Source organism: Cydia splendana, unplaced genomic scaffold, assembly GCF_910591565.1.
Source record: "Cydia splendana unplaced genomic scaffold, ilCydSple1.2 scaffold_46_ctg1, whole genome shotgun sequence".
Lineage (NCBI taxonomy): Eukaryota > Metazoa > Arthropoda > Insecta > Lepidoptera > Tortricidae > Cydia > Cydia splendana.
In genome coordinates, this window is record NW_026946889.1 from 1,510,326 (window position 1) to 1,526,892 (window position 16,567).

Consider the following 16,567-nt stretch of genomic DNA (forward strand, 5'->3'; position numbering starts at 1 on the left):
TGTGATCTTGTTATTACATTAATACTTTCATTCATTTCCTTTAATTCATCGCTATTTATACAAATACGTGACAATGCATCGGCCGGTGCGTTATCCGATCCCTTCACATACTCCACTTTGAAATCATACTCCTCTAGCGCTAGCCTGAACTTGAGTAATCGACTTGAGGGATCGCGCATGCTAAATAAATAAACTAATGGTTTATGATCCGTTCTGATTATGAACTTACGCCCATATAAATAAGGTCTAAAATGTTTTATGCTCCATACTATGCCAAGTAGTTCTTTATCTACGGTCGGGTAGTGCTTTTCGGCTTTATTTAATGTTCTACTGGCAAATGCTACTGGCCTATTATCAAAATTACTTAAGGTAGCTCCAAGTGCGTATGCTGACGCATCAGTTTGCACAATAAATGTGTTATTTTCTGATAAATCTGGGTATTGCAATACAGGTGTCGATGTCATAGCTTCTTTAAGTTTTTCAAAAGATTTTTGACAGTTATTATCCCAATTAAATGTTACATTTTTACGTGATAAGTGGTTTAATGGCAAAGCAATTTCTGCGAAATTTCGAATAAATTTTCGATAATAATTAGCGAATGCAACGAATCTTTTTACTTGGTCTGAACTAGTCGGTGTTGGATAGTTTTTAATTGCACTTATTTTTTCTGGATCGGGTAACACACCGTTAGATGACACTACGTGTCCTAAATACAATATTTCTTTTTTTAAGAACTCACACTTACTTGGATTTAACTTAAGGTTGACTTTCCGTAATCTTTTAAAAACATCCATTAAATTAGAATTGTGGTTATCTAGATTCTTTCCGAAAACGATTAAATCGTCCAAATAAATTAGACACTTGTCATATGTTAAACCAGACATTGCTAAATTCATCATTCTAGAAAAAGAATTTGGAGATGACTTGAGACCTTGGGGCATGCGAGTCATGCGCCACTGGCCTGAGGCAAAGGCTGTATAATTTCGACTGTTTTGGTCTAAATTGCATTGATAATATCCGTTTGCCAAGTCTAAATGTGTAAAATATACGCAACCTGATAAAGAATCAATAATTTCGGTAATATTGGGAAGTGGAAATTTATCATCTTGAATGCAGTTATTTAATTTTCGGTAGTCTACAACAATACGCCATTTTTTCTCACCACTTTTATCTAATTTTTTGGGAACTATTAGAAGTGGGCTAGACCACTCACTTGAACATTTCTCTATTATGCCTTGTTTTAGCATACTTTCTAACTCAGTGTTTATTAAGTCTTTCTGAGCGTGTGGTAACCTATACGGTTTCGTATAAATAGGACTAGTGTTCTCTTTAAATGTTATTGAGTGATTGTAAATATTTGTCGTTGTTAACTTGTCACCGGGTAAATAAAAAATATCGGAATATTTGGCACATAAGTTTTCTACAGAAATCTGTTCTTCTTTGTTAAGGTTTTCTAATTTTAAATGAGTAAATAAATCCTTTACACGATCTACACTTTTTGAGTCGCATTTATCAAAACAACAAATATCATAATCACTCGCTTTATGTATTACTAGCTTTAAATCACTTAGTTTAATCTCTTTTTCGGTCGTGTTTAATATTTTTATAGGTAATTTTCCATTGGAAGGTCTAACTATTGAACTAGCCAAAAATATACCGTCTTGCAATTCTGATGAAAACACTACGCAATCTTCTTCTAAGTTTGTAGTCACGAAATGTAATGATTCGGTTCTTGGTGGAAGAGTTAAATGAGTTCTATCATTTTCAAAAGGTATACAAACTGTCTCATTCTTACTTGATTCTAAGGTCAATTCCATATTTCGTAAATCTATCAAAGCGCGGTATTTTAAAAGAAAATCTTTACCTATTATTCCGTCCCACGTGGTTGAAAAGAAGTCGTCAAAAATATAAAACTTATGTTGAAATACATGGTCACGTTCCGTTAATTCAATGTAAGCATATCCGATTGCTTGTTTTGTTCCACCTATTCCGTTAATAATTAACTTGTCTTTATAAATCGGAATATCTAATTTCAAAGCGATCGCCAACTTCAAAGCACAGATCGAGGCACCGGTGTCACATAACCATAATTGTCTTTTGTTTTGCACATTGAAATAAACTAAACATGTATCATTACTTGCAAATATAGATTCATTATCCACGAAAAAACTGATTTGGGCTCACATTTTTATCAGTTTCAGTTTCAGCCGTAAAAATACGGTTGTTGCGATATCCATTGTTTCCATGAAAAGTGTTAGACTTACCTCGGTTTCCTTGATAGTTTCTGCCTCGGTGATTGCTCTGGAACTGGTAGCCTCCTCTGCCAGCTCCTCTGCTCCTGTAGTTGTATGATGCTCCTGTTGCCGAATGTCCTGGGTTGTGTAGCGTCCTTGCGCCTGAAGAGTAGTGTGGTTGCCCCCTATAAGAGCCACGCCCTCGAACGTACCCTCTACTGAAATAAGTTGTTTTACGATGGTTAAAAGAAAATACATCACTTGACGTATTGCTTGAAGTCGTCTCTTCGTCCTTGGCACCCTGTATGGCGTCTTTTAAAGAGTCGTAATCGCGAGCTGCAATAATTGTACTTACTCGACGATTGCGCAATCCGTCCGCGAATCTTTTAATCGCTTGTTTTTCATTAAGACCTTTTAATACTTTAAATGCATTTGAGTCACCGTCTGATTGCGCGATCGTGAGATCTACAAACATTTTCGACAATTTTTGACCAAAGTCATCAATCGAAGACTCTCCTTGTCTCAAGGTCTGCAATTTATTTTGAATAGCTGTGGCTGATTTTTTAGGCAACAATAGTTTTTTCATATCTGTCACTAAATTTTGGACAGAAGTGTATGACGAACTTAACTTTAATTTAGCTACTTGTGTAAGTCTATTTTTCAAGACAAAGTTTATGAACTGTTGTTTCGCGTCACTTTTTAAGGTAGAGTCGTAGTATTCTATAGAGTCTATTAATTGATTAATTGCAACTTCATCGTCAGTCATGGACGGTATTAATGAAAGCGCTATTTTCAAGTTAAACTCGCCCATTTTGAAATTTTTATTAGACGGTGGATTTGAACTTGTATAGGTTTTGTGACAAAAATCCTCTATTTGCTTATACAAACTCCTAATATGTTCATAAAAATTCTGAATATCCAATAAGCTTTGACCAGTCAGTTTTTTCTTATCGATATCTACCTGGACTTGTTCACAAATTTTTAGATAGTTAGAATATATTAAAAATGCCTCTTCTAACTTTGCATTAAGGACTTCAGGCGTCCTTCTATCATAACTAAGCTTAACTAAATATTCTTTAATGGTTTTTAAATCACCAAGTAACTCTTGCAATTTACTTATCATATCAAATTAACATTAAAAAAATCTTACGATCATGAAAATGAAGTATGCAGACAATCCTTGCTGAGAAATAAAGAAAACTTACGCGTAGGTACGCTCTAATTACCGTTCATGCCGATTTTTACACTAATTTCACTTCACATTATCGAATACGCGCACTTCACTTTCACTCTGGAATCGCCGTAATGTCCTGATGCTGGATACTGGGTCACTCGTTCATCTTGTTTGTTGAATAAGAAACACCTCGAGCAGGCCCACATTGATGGCAGTGAGTGTGTGTCTCGCGAAGATCTCGATTGAAAGAGCGGCGAAGGTTGTATTGCACGATCAAGTCTCTTGACCATTTGTCGTGGCACTTCTTGTATATCTTATAGCAAGCGTAGAGTACTCCGATGGCCAATAGTGCACAAATCACTATCATAACAATGCTGATCGACGATAAATGATTTTTCATCTCGTGCAGATGAGCGTCGTTGGCAGATTTCCCCTCAGCATTTTGGTTGATGAAAATATCTTCTTTTTCGACTCTTGAATTACACATTGTTCGATTTTATTAAAAAAAAAACCGATATGCTAGAGGACTGAAGTTCAGATAAAATATTTTACAATTAGGTACCACTAAATAAAACTACACAGAGTAGTAGGTGTATATCGGACGATACAGTACCTAAGCCGTAAAGGGGCCCACTGATTAACAGTCCGCCGGACGGTATCGACCTGTCAGTTGTTCGGAACTGTCAAAATTTTGTTTCTTCTTCAGACTCCTGAGGAAGACCACGTGCCCCTTGTAACCTCAATGCGTTGCGAGACTTTCGGGAATGATTCGTTTTTTTCACGCATGGTAATGCGTATAAAATGCGAGTCCCAAATCGTTTGACTCTGCAAACGACCAGTGCCGGATTAACATATTTTGATGCCCTAAGCATTTCTAGACCATAGTGCTCCCTCTCCCTAGGGTCATCAAGATTACATTGAATTTTTTTGGTTAATTGAGTGACGTTCATTGCCGCATTACAGCTGAGAATGGAAATTAATCACATCATTTTATCACGACAATTGACAGTGTCGCAGCAGTAACGTTGCAACAGTGTACCTAATGCTGCTGCAGTCGCCACCCGAATGTCACCTTAACATATCTTAGAATGTTATTGAAAACGCGAGCGAAGCGAGCGCGAAAATATTTCGATATAAATCGCAATTTTATAGACAGTTGTACATTTTTACTTTTATATAGTATGGAAATCAGTCACATAATTTAATCACGAAAATTGACAGTGCTGCAGCAGTAACGTTGCAACAGAGTAATACTGCTGCAGTCGCCATAGCTTAGAAAGTGATTAAAATCGCGAGCGAAGCGAGCGCGAAAATTTTTCGATATAAAAACGCAATCTGATAGGCAGAGTTGTACATTTTTACTTTTAGTATGGAAATCAGTCACATCATTTTATCACGAAAATTAATAGTGCTACAGCAGTATCGTTGTAACAGAGTAGTGCTGCTGCAGTTGCCATATCTTAGAAATAGATTGTAAACGCGAGCGAAGCGAGCGCGAAATTTTTTCGATATAAATAGGCAATTTGATAGACAGTTGTACATTTTTACTTTTAGTATGGAAATCAATCACATCATTTTATCACGAAAATTGATAGCGCTGCAGCAGTAACGTTGCAACAGAGTAATGCTGCTGCAGTCGCCATGTCTTAGAAAGTACTAGAAAACGCGAGCGAAGCGAGCGCGAAAATTTTTCGATATAAAAACGCAATTTGATAGACAGTTAGACAGTTGTACATTTTTACTTTTAGTATGGAAGTCAGTCACATCATTTTATCACGAAAATTGCCAGTACTGCAGCAGCAACGTTGCAACAGAGTAATGCTGCTGCAGTCGCCATATCTTAGAAAGTTATTGAAAACGCGAGCGAAGCGAGCGCGAACATTTTTCGATATATTATTAATTTATTAAATCAACATAATTATTCAATTATTTTTGTTGATATCCGTGTCTTCTAAACTTAGAGTTAATTTGGCAAAATCTTTCCTCGGTAGCTTATTCATGTCACAACGTATTAAATTCAGCGCCATCTGTTAGTTTACCAGGGTACTCAATAGTGGTAGCACATATTTGAAAAAGTTTGCCCCTCCTTCCTAAGTAGCGCCATAAGATTCAGGGGCAAACTTAAGTCAATCGAGTGTTGTGACTACCCCCCCTTTTAGGGGTTGAATTTTTATAGCCTATAGCCTGGCCGGGGATTTTCTCGACAGATTAGTAAAGTTTTCATCAAAATCCGTTCAGCCGTTTTCACGTGATGCGCGTTCAAATAAACAGACAAACAGATAAACAGATAAACAGACAAACAGACAAAAATTCTAAAAACTTTTGGAACGTGTTCTGTTATCGATTCTAAGTATCCCCAGCCAACTTTTTTTCAAATATCTTCCATGTACAGACTTTCGACCGTCTTCAGCTTTATTATATGTATAGATATGCGAAAAATAAAAACGTTTATAAAAAAAAGTTTTTTGGACACAATTTAAGAATCACCCATTTGCTGTCGAGCGAAAGTATTTGCGAGACAATGTAAAAGTATATACCTTGATAAAAATGATAATACTTGAAGGTACTAATTGTAAACACTACATATTATTGATAACACACGATTATAATGCAATAATAAAGTATTTTATTTACACACACATCATAAACCCTCTATGATGACATCAAAATCCGTAAATAATGACCCACATTACGATAAACTGTTTTGTTACAGCAAACTTCTTATGTGTGAAAATGTTGTAATAGCTTCATTACTATATCAAAATCGATTTGGTAATGCATTCAAATTTCGAACATAAAGCAATTTGATGTGACCCCTATTCTAATATCAGTCGAGATGACGTTTTATTCGAAATAAAATGACAATTGCTTACAATATTGACAAATCTCGCATGTTAGTTGGTATCGAACGATATGGCAATCGACCCCGACTCTAGTTTGTCCCTGAATTAAAAAAAAAACGACGGATGCGTGACGTGCGTGAAAAAAGCTTTCATTTGCCGCGATTTGACGTACAGTATATCTTTTAATTAGTTTGCAAGTAAAAAATAATTTGTTTTGTTGTTTTTAAAGTAACTATAACAAAAGTTTCGTGTAAAATGTGCGATAAAGATATTTCGGAGCCGCCACCTCATATCCGCGAGTTCCGCTAGAGAGCGAAGTGCCCCAATATCGGCTGTAATATGAGGTTAGTGAATATATCATAGAAAGTTTATAATATGTGTGTAGATAAAGCAGTGTATGTAACTGTACATAATTAGGCATTAAAACACTCGTGTTAAACATAATTAGGCATTAAAACACTCACTGCGTTCGTTTCATAAACCCACACTCGAGTTTTAATGCCGGCCTTTCATTATGTAACAGTCCATAAACTACTATTTCACCACACCAAATGGTAAAGGCTCTCTTGATTGTTCAAAAACCGATAGCAAAGTTGCATTTTATTCACATGTGAGGCAAAGTAATCAAATGCAAATTTTGAGTTGTTTTCTTATGTTTGCTGGTAGAATTGACTTTTAAATGATACATATTTAATAACATTCATTTGGATTTGATTTGGTTTGATTTTGTTTGATATCTTACAGTTCATATTTTCTTGGGGTTGGTGTGGTGAAAAGTATTTTTCTCAAAAATGGACGGCAAAGTCGACTTTGCCGTTTAAAAAATAGGTTGCGAAGCGCGTAGTTTATGGTCAGTCAAAAATTAAAAAGTTATAAACATTGCAGTCTCGATTTTGGGACTGCAATGTTGCATACAAATTCCATTATTTGTCGAGTTCCAAACTTTTTAAAAGTTGAAATGGCCATATCAAATGAAGGCACAGGCCCATTAAACAGCCAAACAGATGATTAGTACCGCGACTATTTAGCTGTCTCAAATAGGTTGGCGTATTTTCGGCAGAAAAATACACTTCTATTTTTTTATTAAAAAAATAAAAAGGCGGCAAAGCTAATTTTTTCAATTCTTTCTACTTTTTTCTGTGAAAATATATACGTAAGAAAGTTGCTTTTGTAAAATATTTCTATGATATTTATATTTCTTGCACCATTTTTGAGAAAAGCACTATATATGACTCGGCTGGAAGGCTACTTGCTGGCTTCGGATTCAATTAAACGGACTCCCAAGGTCGTCCGTTTAAAACGAATCCTCAGCCTGCAAGTAGCTATTTCCGAGCCTCGACAATAATGTACTATTTCTTACCTTGGCGTTCGGTCAACATTTCGCGCGCAAAAAGCCACCTCCGCTCGCATTCCGGCAGCCAAAAGCCAGCGCCGGCGCCGGCGGCTGACGGCTTTTACTACGGCTAATAAGGTGTCTTTCGGCGCGCGGGGGGCATGACGAAGGTTGGAGCATATACTGCGTTATAGACTAGTTAGACGCACTTTCAACCATTATTGTCGAGGCTCGGAAGTAGCTACTTGCAGGCTGAGGATTCGTATTAAACGGACGACCTTGGGAGTCCGTTTAAATGAATCCGAAGCCAGCAAGTAGCCTTCCAGCCGAGTCATATATAGTGCTTTTCTCAAAAATGGTGCAAGAAATATAAATATAATAGAAATATTTCACAGAAGCAACGTTCTCACGTATATATTTTCACAGAAAAAAGTAGAATCAATTGAAATAATTAGCTTTGCCGCCTTTTATTTTTTTAATTAAAAAATAAAAGTGTATTTTTCTGCCGAAAATACGCCAACCTATTTGAGACAGCTAAATAGTCGCGGTACCAACATTATAATTATACGTACTAATCATCTGTTTGGCTGTTTAATGGGCCTGTGCCTTCATTTGATATGGCCATTTTAACTTTTAAAAAGTTTGGAACACGACTAATAATGGAATTTGAATGCAACATTGCAGTCCCAAAATCGAGACTGCAATGTTTTTAACTTTTTAATTTTCGACTGGCCATAAACTTCGCGCTTCGCGACCAATTTTTTAAACGGCAAAGTCGACTTTGCCGTCCATTTTTGAGAAAAGACTATTAATGTTGACGTAGAAAAGTTTAAGTGATACTAGGCTTAAATGACGTATAAGACATTTAAACAGAAAAAAATACTATACGATTTTTTAGACTAGTAATCAGATTTAAAATTTTGCTAAAGATCCTAAGTTTAAAGTGCGTATAGCGTCTTTTACGTATTTTGGCTTAGTTTTTGTCTTATACGTACTTTTAGGCTAGACATTGTGAATAAGATTTCACGCAAACCAGAGCGTAAAAAAAATAGCTGCATATACGTTGATTTAGCCTGGCTTTGTCAAATAGTCGCTTGTTAGACTAGGAACGCTTGGAAAATTAGTGCAAATACGGCCTTTTTACGATATTTTTCTCGAAAACTAACCCACTTATCGGAAAACGGGACAGAGTGGTCGATTCAGCTCGATCTGTACATTACGAATATAACAAAAAGTCAATTTCAGCAAAATGTCGAAAAACTGCCTTTTACACTAGGAGGGCAGAAAAAACAGAAACAGAAAAAAATATATACGATTTTTTTAGACTAGTATCAGATCTAAAATTTTGCTAAAGATCCTAATCTTAAAGTGCGTATAGTGTCTTTTACGTATTTTTTGCTTAGTTTTTGTCTTATACGTACTTTTAGGCTAGATATGGTGAATAAGATTTCACGCAAACCAGAGCGTAAAAAACGTATAACTGCATATACGTTGATTTAGCCTGGCTTTGTCAAATAGTCGCTTTTTAGACTAGGAACTCTTGGAAAATTAGTGCAAATACGGCCTTTTTACGATATTTTCTCGAAAACGAATCCACTTATCGGAAAACGGGTCAGAGTGGTCGATGCAGCTCGATCTGTACATTACGAATACCATAAAAAGTCAATTTCGGAAAAATGTCGAAAAACTGCCTTTTACACTAGGAGGGCAGCACAGTTTTACCTGTACAGTTCAAGAGGCCACAGGTAAAAAATATCTATTTTCATATTTGATACGCCCGAGACACTCGCATCTCTGGAAGCTAAGCATCCGCCAGCCTTTCCAACGTCGAACTTTCCCGATCCGCCGGACTCTGCCCTACCTTTTTTGCAAACTAGCGAGGATCCAGTCATGGCAGCTATAATGTCCTTTAAGAATGGATCACCTTAAAGATCTCATTCTCGGCGTTCCTGGTGGCAGGAACGACGATTTACTCGCGAGTATTACCCGCTTTGTCAATCTCATGCTTGCCGGAAATGTTTGTGCAGAGGTAGTCCCAACTCTGTACGGGGTCAGTCTCTGCGCTTTGCGTAAAAAGGATGGCGGCATTCGTCCCATTGCCATTGGCTCAACATTCCGGAGGCTTGCTTCCAAAGTCGCCTGCAAAAGTATCGCCGAAGGCCTGGAGCACATGTTCCAGCCAACTCCATTGGGTTTCGGCTCCAAGAGAGGATGTGAGGCTGCAGTTCATGCGTGCCGAACTTTTTTACATCGTTGCGAGGACCAAGTACTTCTAAAATTACACATCAGAAACGCTTTTAACTCGGTGGACCGTGGCGCCATGTTGACGGAGGTGCAGAGGAATATCCCTGGTCTATACCCGTACCTCTGGCAGTGCTATAGGTACACCTCAAACCTGATGTATGGACCTCACAATATTCTCTCTGCAGTTGGGTGTCAGCAGGGAGATCCGATGGGGCTGGCCATCTTCAGCCTCGCAATTCATCCAATAATTACAACTCTTAATTCAAAATTTAACTGTTGGTATCTGAATGACGGCACTTTAGGCGGTGAGGCAAGCTCGGTCCTTGAAGATCTACGGTCTTTAACCGTGAAGCTTGGTGAGGTTGGCCTGGAGCTGAATACGAGCAAATGTGAGCTCTACATAAGCTCCGACAATCCGAACAGATCTCAGATCTTGGGGGAGTTTGAGGTTGAATGTCCAGGAATAAAGTCGGTGTCGAAGAGCTCCCTTCATCTTCTTGGAGCCCCAGTTTTCGGCGAGCCGATCCCGGATTTCATTGATAGCCAATTACATCGTTTCTCTGAGCATTCTGACCGCCTACTGAAAATTAACGCCCACTTGGCCTTTTTTATTATCCGGTTTTGCCTTTTCGTCCCGAAACTTACTTATGCAATGAGGTGCAGTCCATTCTTTAGGCATTCTCATTTGTGTCAAGTGATCGACAGTACTATACATGTCGAAATACAAAAAATATTTAATATTAGGCTCGATGATAGGCAGTTTCTACAAGCAACTTTACTGATCCGCTTCGGCGGTTTGGGTATAAGGCGCATTTCTAGTGTTGCGTTGCCTGCGTTTCTGTCATCCGTCCATGGTACGCTATCCCTCGTAGGAAAGATACTCACTCCGTCAATACCTGACTTCGAGGTGGCGTACCTGTCGGATGCAGTGAATGCTTGGCGTTTGGCCCGGATGTGGACCTGCCTTCCAAAGGACACATTCAGAGGACGTGGGATGAACCTTTCTGTCGCCAGGTTCAACCTTCACTCCTTGATTCTGCTGCTTCAAGTGAGGAGAAAGCCCGTCTCCTAGCTTCTTCCAAAACGGAGTCAGGTTATTGGCTTCATGCGTATCCCTCCAGTAACTGCGCTACCCTTTTGGACAATAACTCCCTACGATTGGCGGTCGGTCTCCGCACAGGGGCTGATTTAGTTGTCCCTCATCGCTGTCCTTGCGGAATGGAGGTTGATAGTCGCGGTTACCACGGCCTTTCCTGCCGGAAGAGCGCTGGTCGCTTTTCCCGCCATGCCAGCCTTAACGATGTTATCCGCCGGGCTCTTGTCAGTGTGGGCGTGCCATCCGTGTTGGAGCCTCCCGGTCTTGTGCGCGACGACGGAAAGAGGCCCGACGGAATGACCCTTATTCCCTGGCGGATGGGACGGCCGCTTATCAGGGATGCAACTTGCGTGGATACTCTGGCGCCGCTCCATTTAGCCGCTAGGTACTTCGTTAAGGCCTGGCGGAGCGGCGGCAGCAGCTGAAGCTCTAAAACGCCGCAAATATGCTGGACTATCGGGCAATCACTTATTTTCGGCATTTGCGGTTGAAACTTTGGGACCTTGGTGTCAGGATGCGCTTAGTTTGTATAAAGATTTAAAGAAGATGCTCCTTGACACCACCAGGGATCCTAGGGCTCATTCCTTGGCCAAAGAATTGGAGTTGCCATTCAGCGGGGGAATGTAGCCAGCATTATGGGCACCCTTCCGCAGGGATCGGATCTGGGGGACTATTTGTGTTAGTTGTAATTTAGTTTTTATTTAATTGTAAGTTATTTTATAAGGTGAATTTTAGATCTATCAATGTGTGGAAATGTATTTGTTTTTGTATTTTGTGATTTTACAATGAAATAAAAAGATATAACAAGTTTTTTTCATTAAATTTAACATCTATTTGTTACAGATATACTTGATTCCTATAATTATTTTTATTTATGAAGTATTTTTTATCCCAACAAAAACATAAATGTGAAATGAGAGCCAAGTTCAATATTAAGAATATGTGTCGTTGTTGACTCGCCGACAAAAGAATTGAGATCTATATGGGTGCCAAGTTCTGTGCTGTGTAGAAAATCCTGAAATTATAAAGGATTTGTCTTGGCTAGTTTTTAACAATAAACCAAATTTTTAAAAAAGTAACATAGATAAATATATATTACCTATATGCCTATACGTAAAAACTAGCCAAGACAAATCCTTTATAATTTCAGGATTTTCTACACACACACAGTTTATATAGTTAATCACATATGGTTATCTTGCCAGGGTACTTCCTGGAGATGGACATGTGGGATTTTTATAATCACATTACAAGCTACTTAGTTTTTTTTAAAATAATAATTACTTAGTCCCCTAAAAATATATATATAATATTTACAGAACTTTAACACATAATGTATGAGTTTCAGCAATGGAGTCCGATGACGAAACCAATCATGAGCGCCAGAGTAGAAGCCGTGCTAAAAGTATCATCTTGAGGCCTCATAGACAACGGCGCCTGAAAACTCCAGAGCGAAATCCTGTGAGGCCCAGCCGTTTGGATCAGGAGGTACGCAGTGATCATCAGAGACGTCCACGTACTCGTAGTCGCAGCCCGCTAAGGAGATTACGGGAACAAGAAGAGGAGCTGGAGTCACAGAAAAGAAGAGTTGCAGCCTTATTGAGCCAGCTTGAGAACGAGAGCGCGAAACGACGACGACATGACAGCGAGCGACGTGACAGCGAGCGACGTGACAGCGAGCGACGTGAGAGCGAGCGACGTGAGAGCGAGCGACGTGAACCACCAACAACAAGGCTTGACCCACCCCAAGAGCGATCAAGGTATGATTCGGCATCTTCTTTTCTTGATGAGCTAGTTAAAATGATGAAAAATAGGCCCAGTGAACGTGAAAGCTTTGCTACCATCAATAACGTTATTCCCGAATTTGATCCCTTATCTAAAGAACAAACAATTAGTGTATGGCTAGACAAAGTAGATGAATGCGCTGAGATCTATGGTTGGACCGATAGGCAGGTAGTACACTATGCGTTACCTAAATTAGTAGGACAGGCAAAGGTTTGGTACCAGGGTCTACCGTCTCTCAAACGCACCTGGGTTGAATGGAAGGTACTGTTGAAGGAATCCTTTCCGTCAAACGAAAATTATGCAGAGCTTTTAAATGAGATGTTGAAGAAACGGGCTCGTTTCGGAGAGTCGTTAGAAATGTATTATTATGCTAAAGTAAATTTACTAAACCGCTGCAAAATTTTCGGAAAGAACGCTGTCGACTGCATAGTTCACGGGGTAGATGACAGGAATGTTAGGGTAGGTGCACAAGCAGCGAAATTCGAAAAACCCGAATACGTCTTAGAATTCTTCAAAACTTTGCGTTATAACAATGATAGAAAGGAAACACGCAGTTCAACACAAAACACGTCAGCAAATACAAAGACTAATGATCAGTCGAGTTCATCAAAACCTGTTCACAGTTCATCCCAACTAACTTGTTTTAACTGTAATCAAAAAGGACATCCTAGCTTTAGATGTCCTAAACCGTTGATAAAATGCACTTACTGTAACTTGATGGGACATACCGAAATAGATTGTCGTAAAAAGAAAAGGGCTCCACCTTCGGAGACAAAAGAAAAAGCTGTCATGAAGGTTTTGATGGACTCTGAGCCTGATCTTGGGCTAGGGTTACCTGAAAGTGTTAATAAAGATTACGGTGATATTTGTAAAACTGTTAACACGAGTGAAAAGTATAAGTTGCCAATAAAAGTAAATAATAATTTTATATTGGGGCAACTAGATCTTGGGAGCGAGGCAACATTAATTCGGAAATCCGATGCTGAGAAATTAAACTTGAAATGGGTTCCAGTAAATAGTCCATACTTACGTGGGTTAGGCAACGTGCCGTATTTGCCAGTAGGTGTCGTGTATGTTACAATGGGGGTGCAAGAAGTAGTAGAGGCGAATGTTGAGCTCTACATAGTAGATGACCACCTTATAAATAGTCCAGTTTTAGTTGGGCATTCATTTAGCGAGCGTCCTACTTTGCGTATTATAAAAACTGCGACCGAAGTCTTAATTGAAAATGTTGAGAAAGATGATGTTATGAAGGTTCCTCTAATTGCTTCTTGTGATTCGATTATACCAGTAGGTACATTTACATCGATTTGTGTAAAGTCCCCGGGACTATATAGTGGCACAATCTATATACCTGGTACAGTTCGAGGCGGCCCTACTACCGAGTATTACTTACTGCCAGGGGAATATCATTTAACTAAGGGTACATGTCATGTCCTAGTACACGGATTAGGCGAAAACCCTGTGACTCTACAGAAAGGTTCACTAATAACTCGGGCCAAACATCTTGCGTCAGAGGTAAGAGTTGATCTTGCAGCAGAAGATGTGTGTAACCCAAAATTTATTATAAATTCTGATAAGGACCTTTCTTTAGAGGACCAGAAGAGCTTAGAAGATTTACTAGTTAAATATAAGACTTGTTTCTCCTGGGGCATGCACGACTTGGGTTATACTACGGAGACTGAAATGGTTATACAGTTAAAGGATTCCGAGCCAGTTGTGTATAGGCCATATAGGCTATCTTTTCATGAGCGAGAATTAGTTAGGGGAATGGTGCGCGAAATGATAGAAAACAATATAGTTCGCGAATCAAGTTCACCATACGCCAGTCCCATCGTTTTAGTGCAAAAAAAATCGGGCGACAAACGGTTGTGCGTCGACTATCGAGCACTTAATAACAAAACAAAAAGGGATCATTATCCCTTGCCAAGGATAGACGACCTCCTCGATCAATTATCAGGGCAGGCTATTTTTACAACCCTTGACTTGGCATCCGGGTACCATCAAATACCGATAGCTGAGGAATCTAAGGAGAAGACTGCATTCGTTACCCCGGACGGGCAATACGAGTATAACCGTATGCCGTTCGGGCTAGCGAATGCACCTGCAGTATTCCAACGACTCATACACAAGGTTCTTAATAACGCTCAGATTAGACATTCCATCGTATACATGGATGATATACTTATTCCGTCTACAACTGTTGCCGAAGGTATGAGTCGCTTGGAAGAGGTTTTAGTTGCGTTACGACAAAGCGGTCTCACATTAAAACTAGAAAAATGCCATTTCTTCAAAAGAACTATAGACTTTTTGGGCTTTGAAGTAAGCAATGGCGAGATCAGACCGGGATCGCAAAAAACACTAGCAGTTGCTAGCTTTAAAGCCCCAAGTAATCAACATGAGGTTAGAAGATTTCTTGGACTTGCCAGTTTCTTCAGACGGTTTGTCAAGGACTTCGCTACTATAGCGAGGCCATTGACGGGCCTTCTGAAGAAGCAAGCTTCTTGGAGGTGGACTGATGACGAAGCAAAAGCATTCGAGACCTTAAAGCGCAATCTGATTCAGCGGCCAGTATTAGCGTTGTATGATCACACCGCAGAAACGCAGCTTCATACGGACGCTAGTAAGGTTGGCCTTGCTGGAATTTTATTGCAACGAAAGGGCTCAATGCCGTTTAGACCAGTGGCTTACTTCAGTCGTCAGACCACCGCTGACGAGCAAAAATATCACTCCTTTGAATTGGAGACGCTGGCGGTGATAAATTCCCTTAACAAATTTAGAAATTATCTCTTGGGTATAAAGTTCACCATAATAACAGATTGTCATGCCTTGCGTTCTACCTTTACGAAAAGAGATCTGGTGCCGCGCATATCTAGGTGGTGGATCCAGTTTTTGGAATATGACTGCAATATTGAATATCGTGCGGGAGCAAAAATGTCTCATGTGGATTGTCTAAGTAGGAATCCAATCATAGAACATAGCGCTGAATCTCATATTCTTGACGTTCTACCTGTCAATTCCGAAGACTGGATCACCACAGTTCAGCTAGGGGACGCAGAAATTAAGCGAATTAAAGATATTCTCGAGGATCCGGAAACAGCTAAGGTTGCATCAATATATAAAGAATACAGGGTTAAAAATGGCAAAGTATTTAGAATTCTAGACGACAAGACCGAACGCTGGGTAGTACCACGAGGGGTTCGCTGGCAGTTACTCAAGTCAAATCACGATGACGTTGGTCACTTTGGGTTTGAAAAAACCCTCGAAAGAATTCGCTCGTTTTACTGGTTTCCTAAAATGCGCAAGTTTATAAAAAAATATGTGTCTTCATGCTTAGCCTGTGCTCATCATAAACTCCCTTCAGGAGCAAAAGAAGGTCTATTGCACCCAATTCCGAAGGTAGAAATACCCTTCCACACAATCCACGCTGACCACCTCGGACCATTTGTGCGAAGTAAAAGGAAAAACTCTTATATTTTAGTAATCATTGACTCGTTTACGAAATATGTGAACTTGACACCAGTACGTTCTACCAAAACGAAAGCCAGCATCAAGGTGTTTCAAGCATTTTTTAATTTATTTGGCGTTCCAACACGGCTAATTACCGATCGGGGTACAAGCTTTACGAGCAAGAAGTTTGGAAAATATGTCAAATCTAAAGGAATAAAACATGTGCTAAATTCAGTTTCCACACCTCGCGCAAATGGTCAGGTGGAAAGATATAACAGAACGATCTTGTCCGCACTTGGAGCCATGACACATGACAAGAATCCTGAGTCATGGGACGAGTACGTACAAGAGATACAGCTTGGTATAAATACAACTGTACACGAAGTTACTAAAATGACCCCAACTGAA

The 16,567-nt window shown here is 39.4% G+C and overlaps 1 protein-coding gene across 1 annotated transcript; it reads right to left on the reverse strand.

Moving 5' to 3' along the window:
* Positions 1–48: 48 nt before the first annotated feature.
* Positions 49–3,310, reverse strand: LOC134805630 (uncharacterized). Its single transcript, XM_063778899.1, has one exon. It carries the CDS (start codon positions 3,043–3,045, stop codon positions 2,155–2,157), a length of 891 nt encoding a protein of 296 aa, XP_063634969.1. The 5' UTR covers positions 3,046–3,310; the 3' UTR covers positions 49–2,154.
* Positions 3,311–16,567: the final 13,257 nt, after the last annotated feature.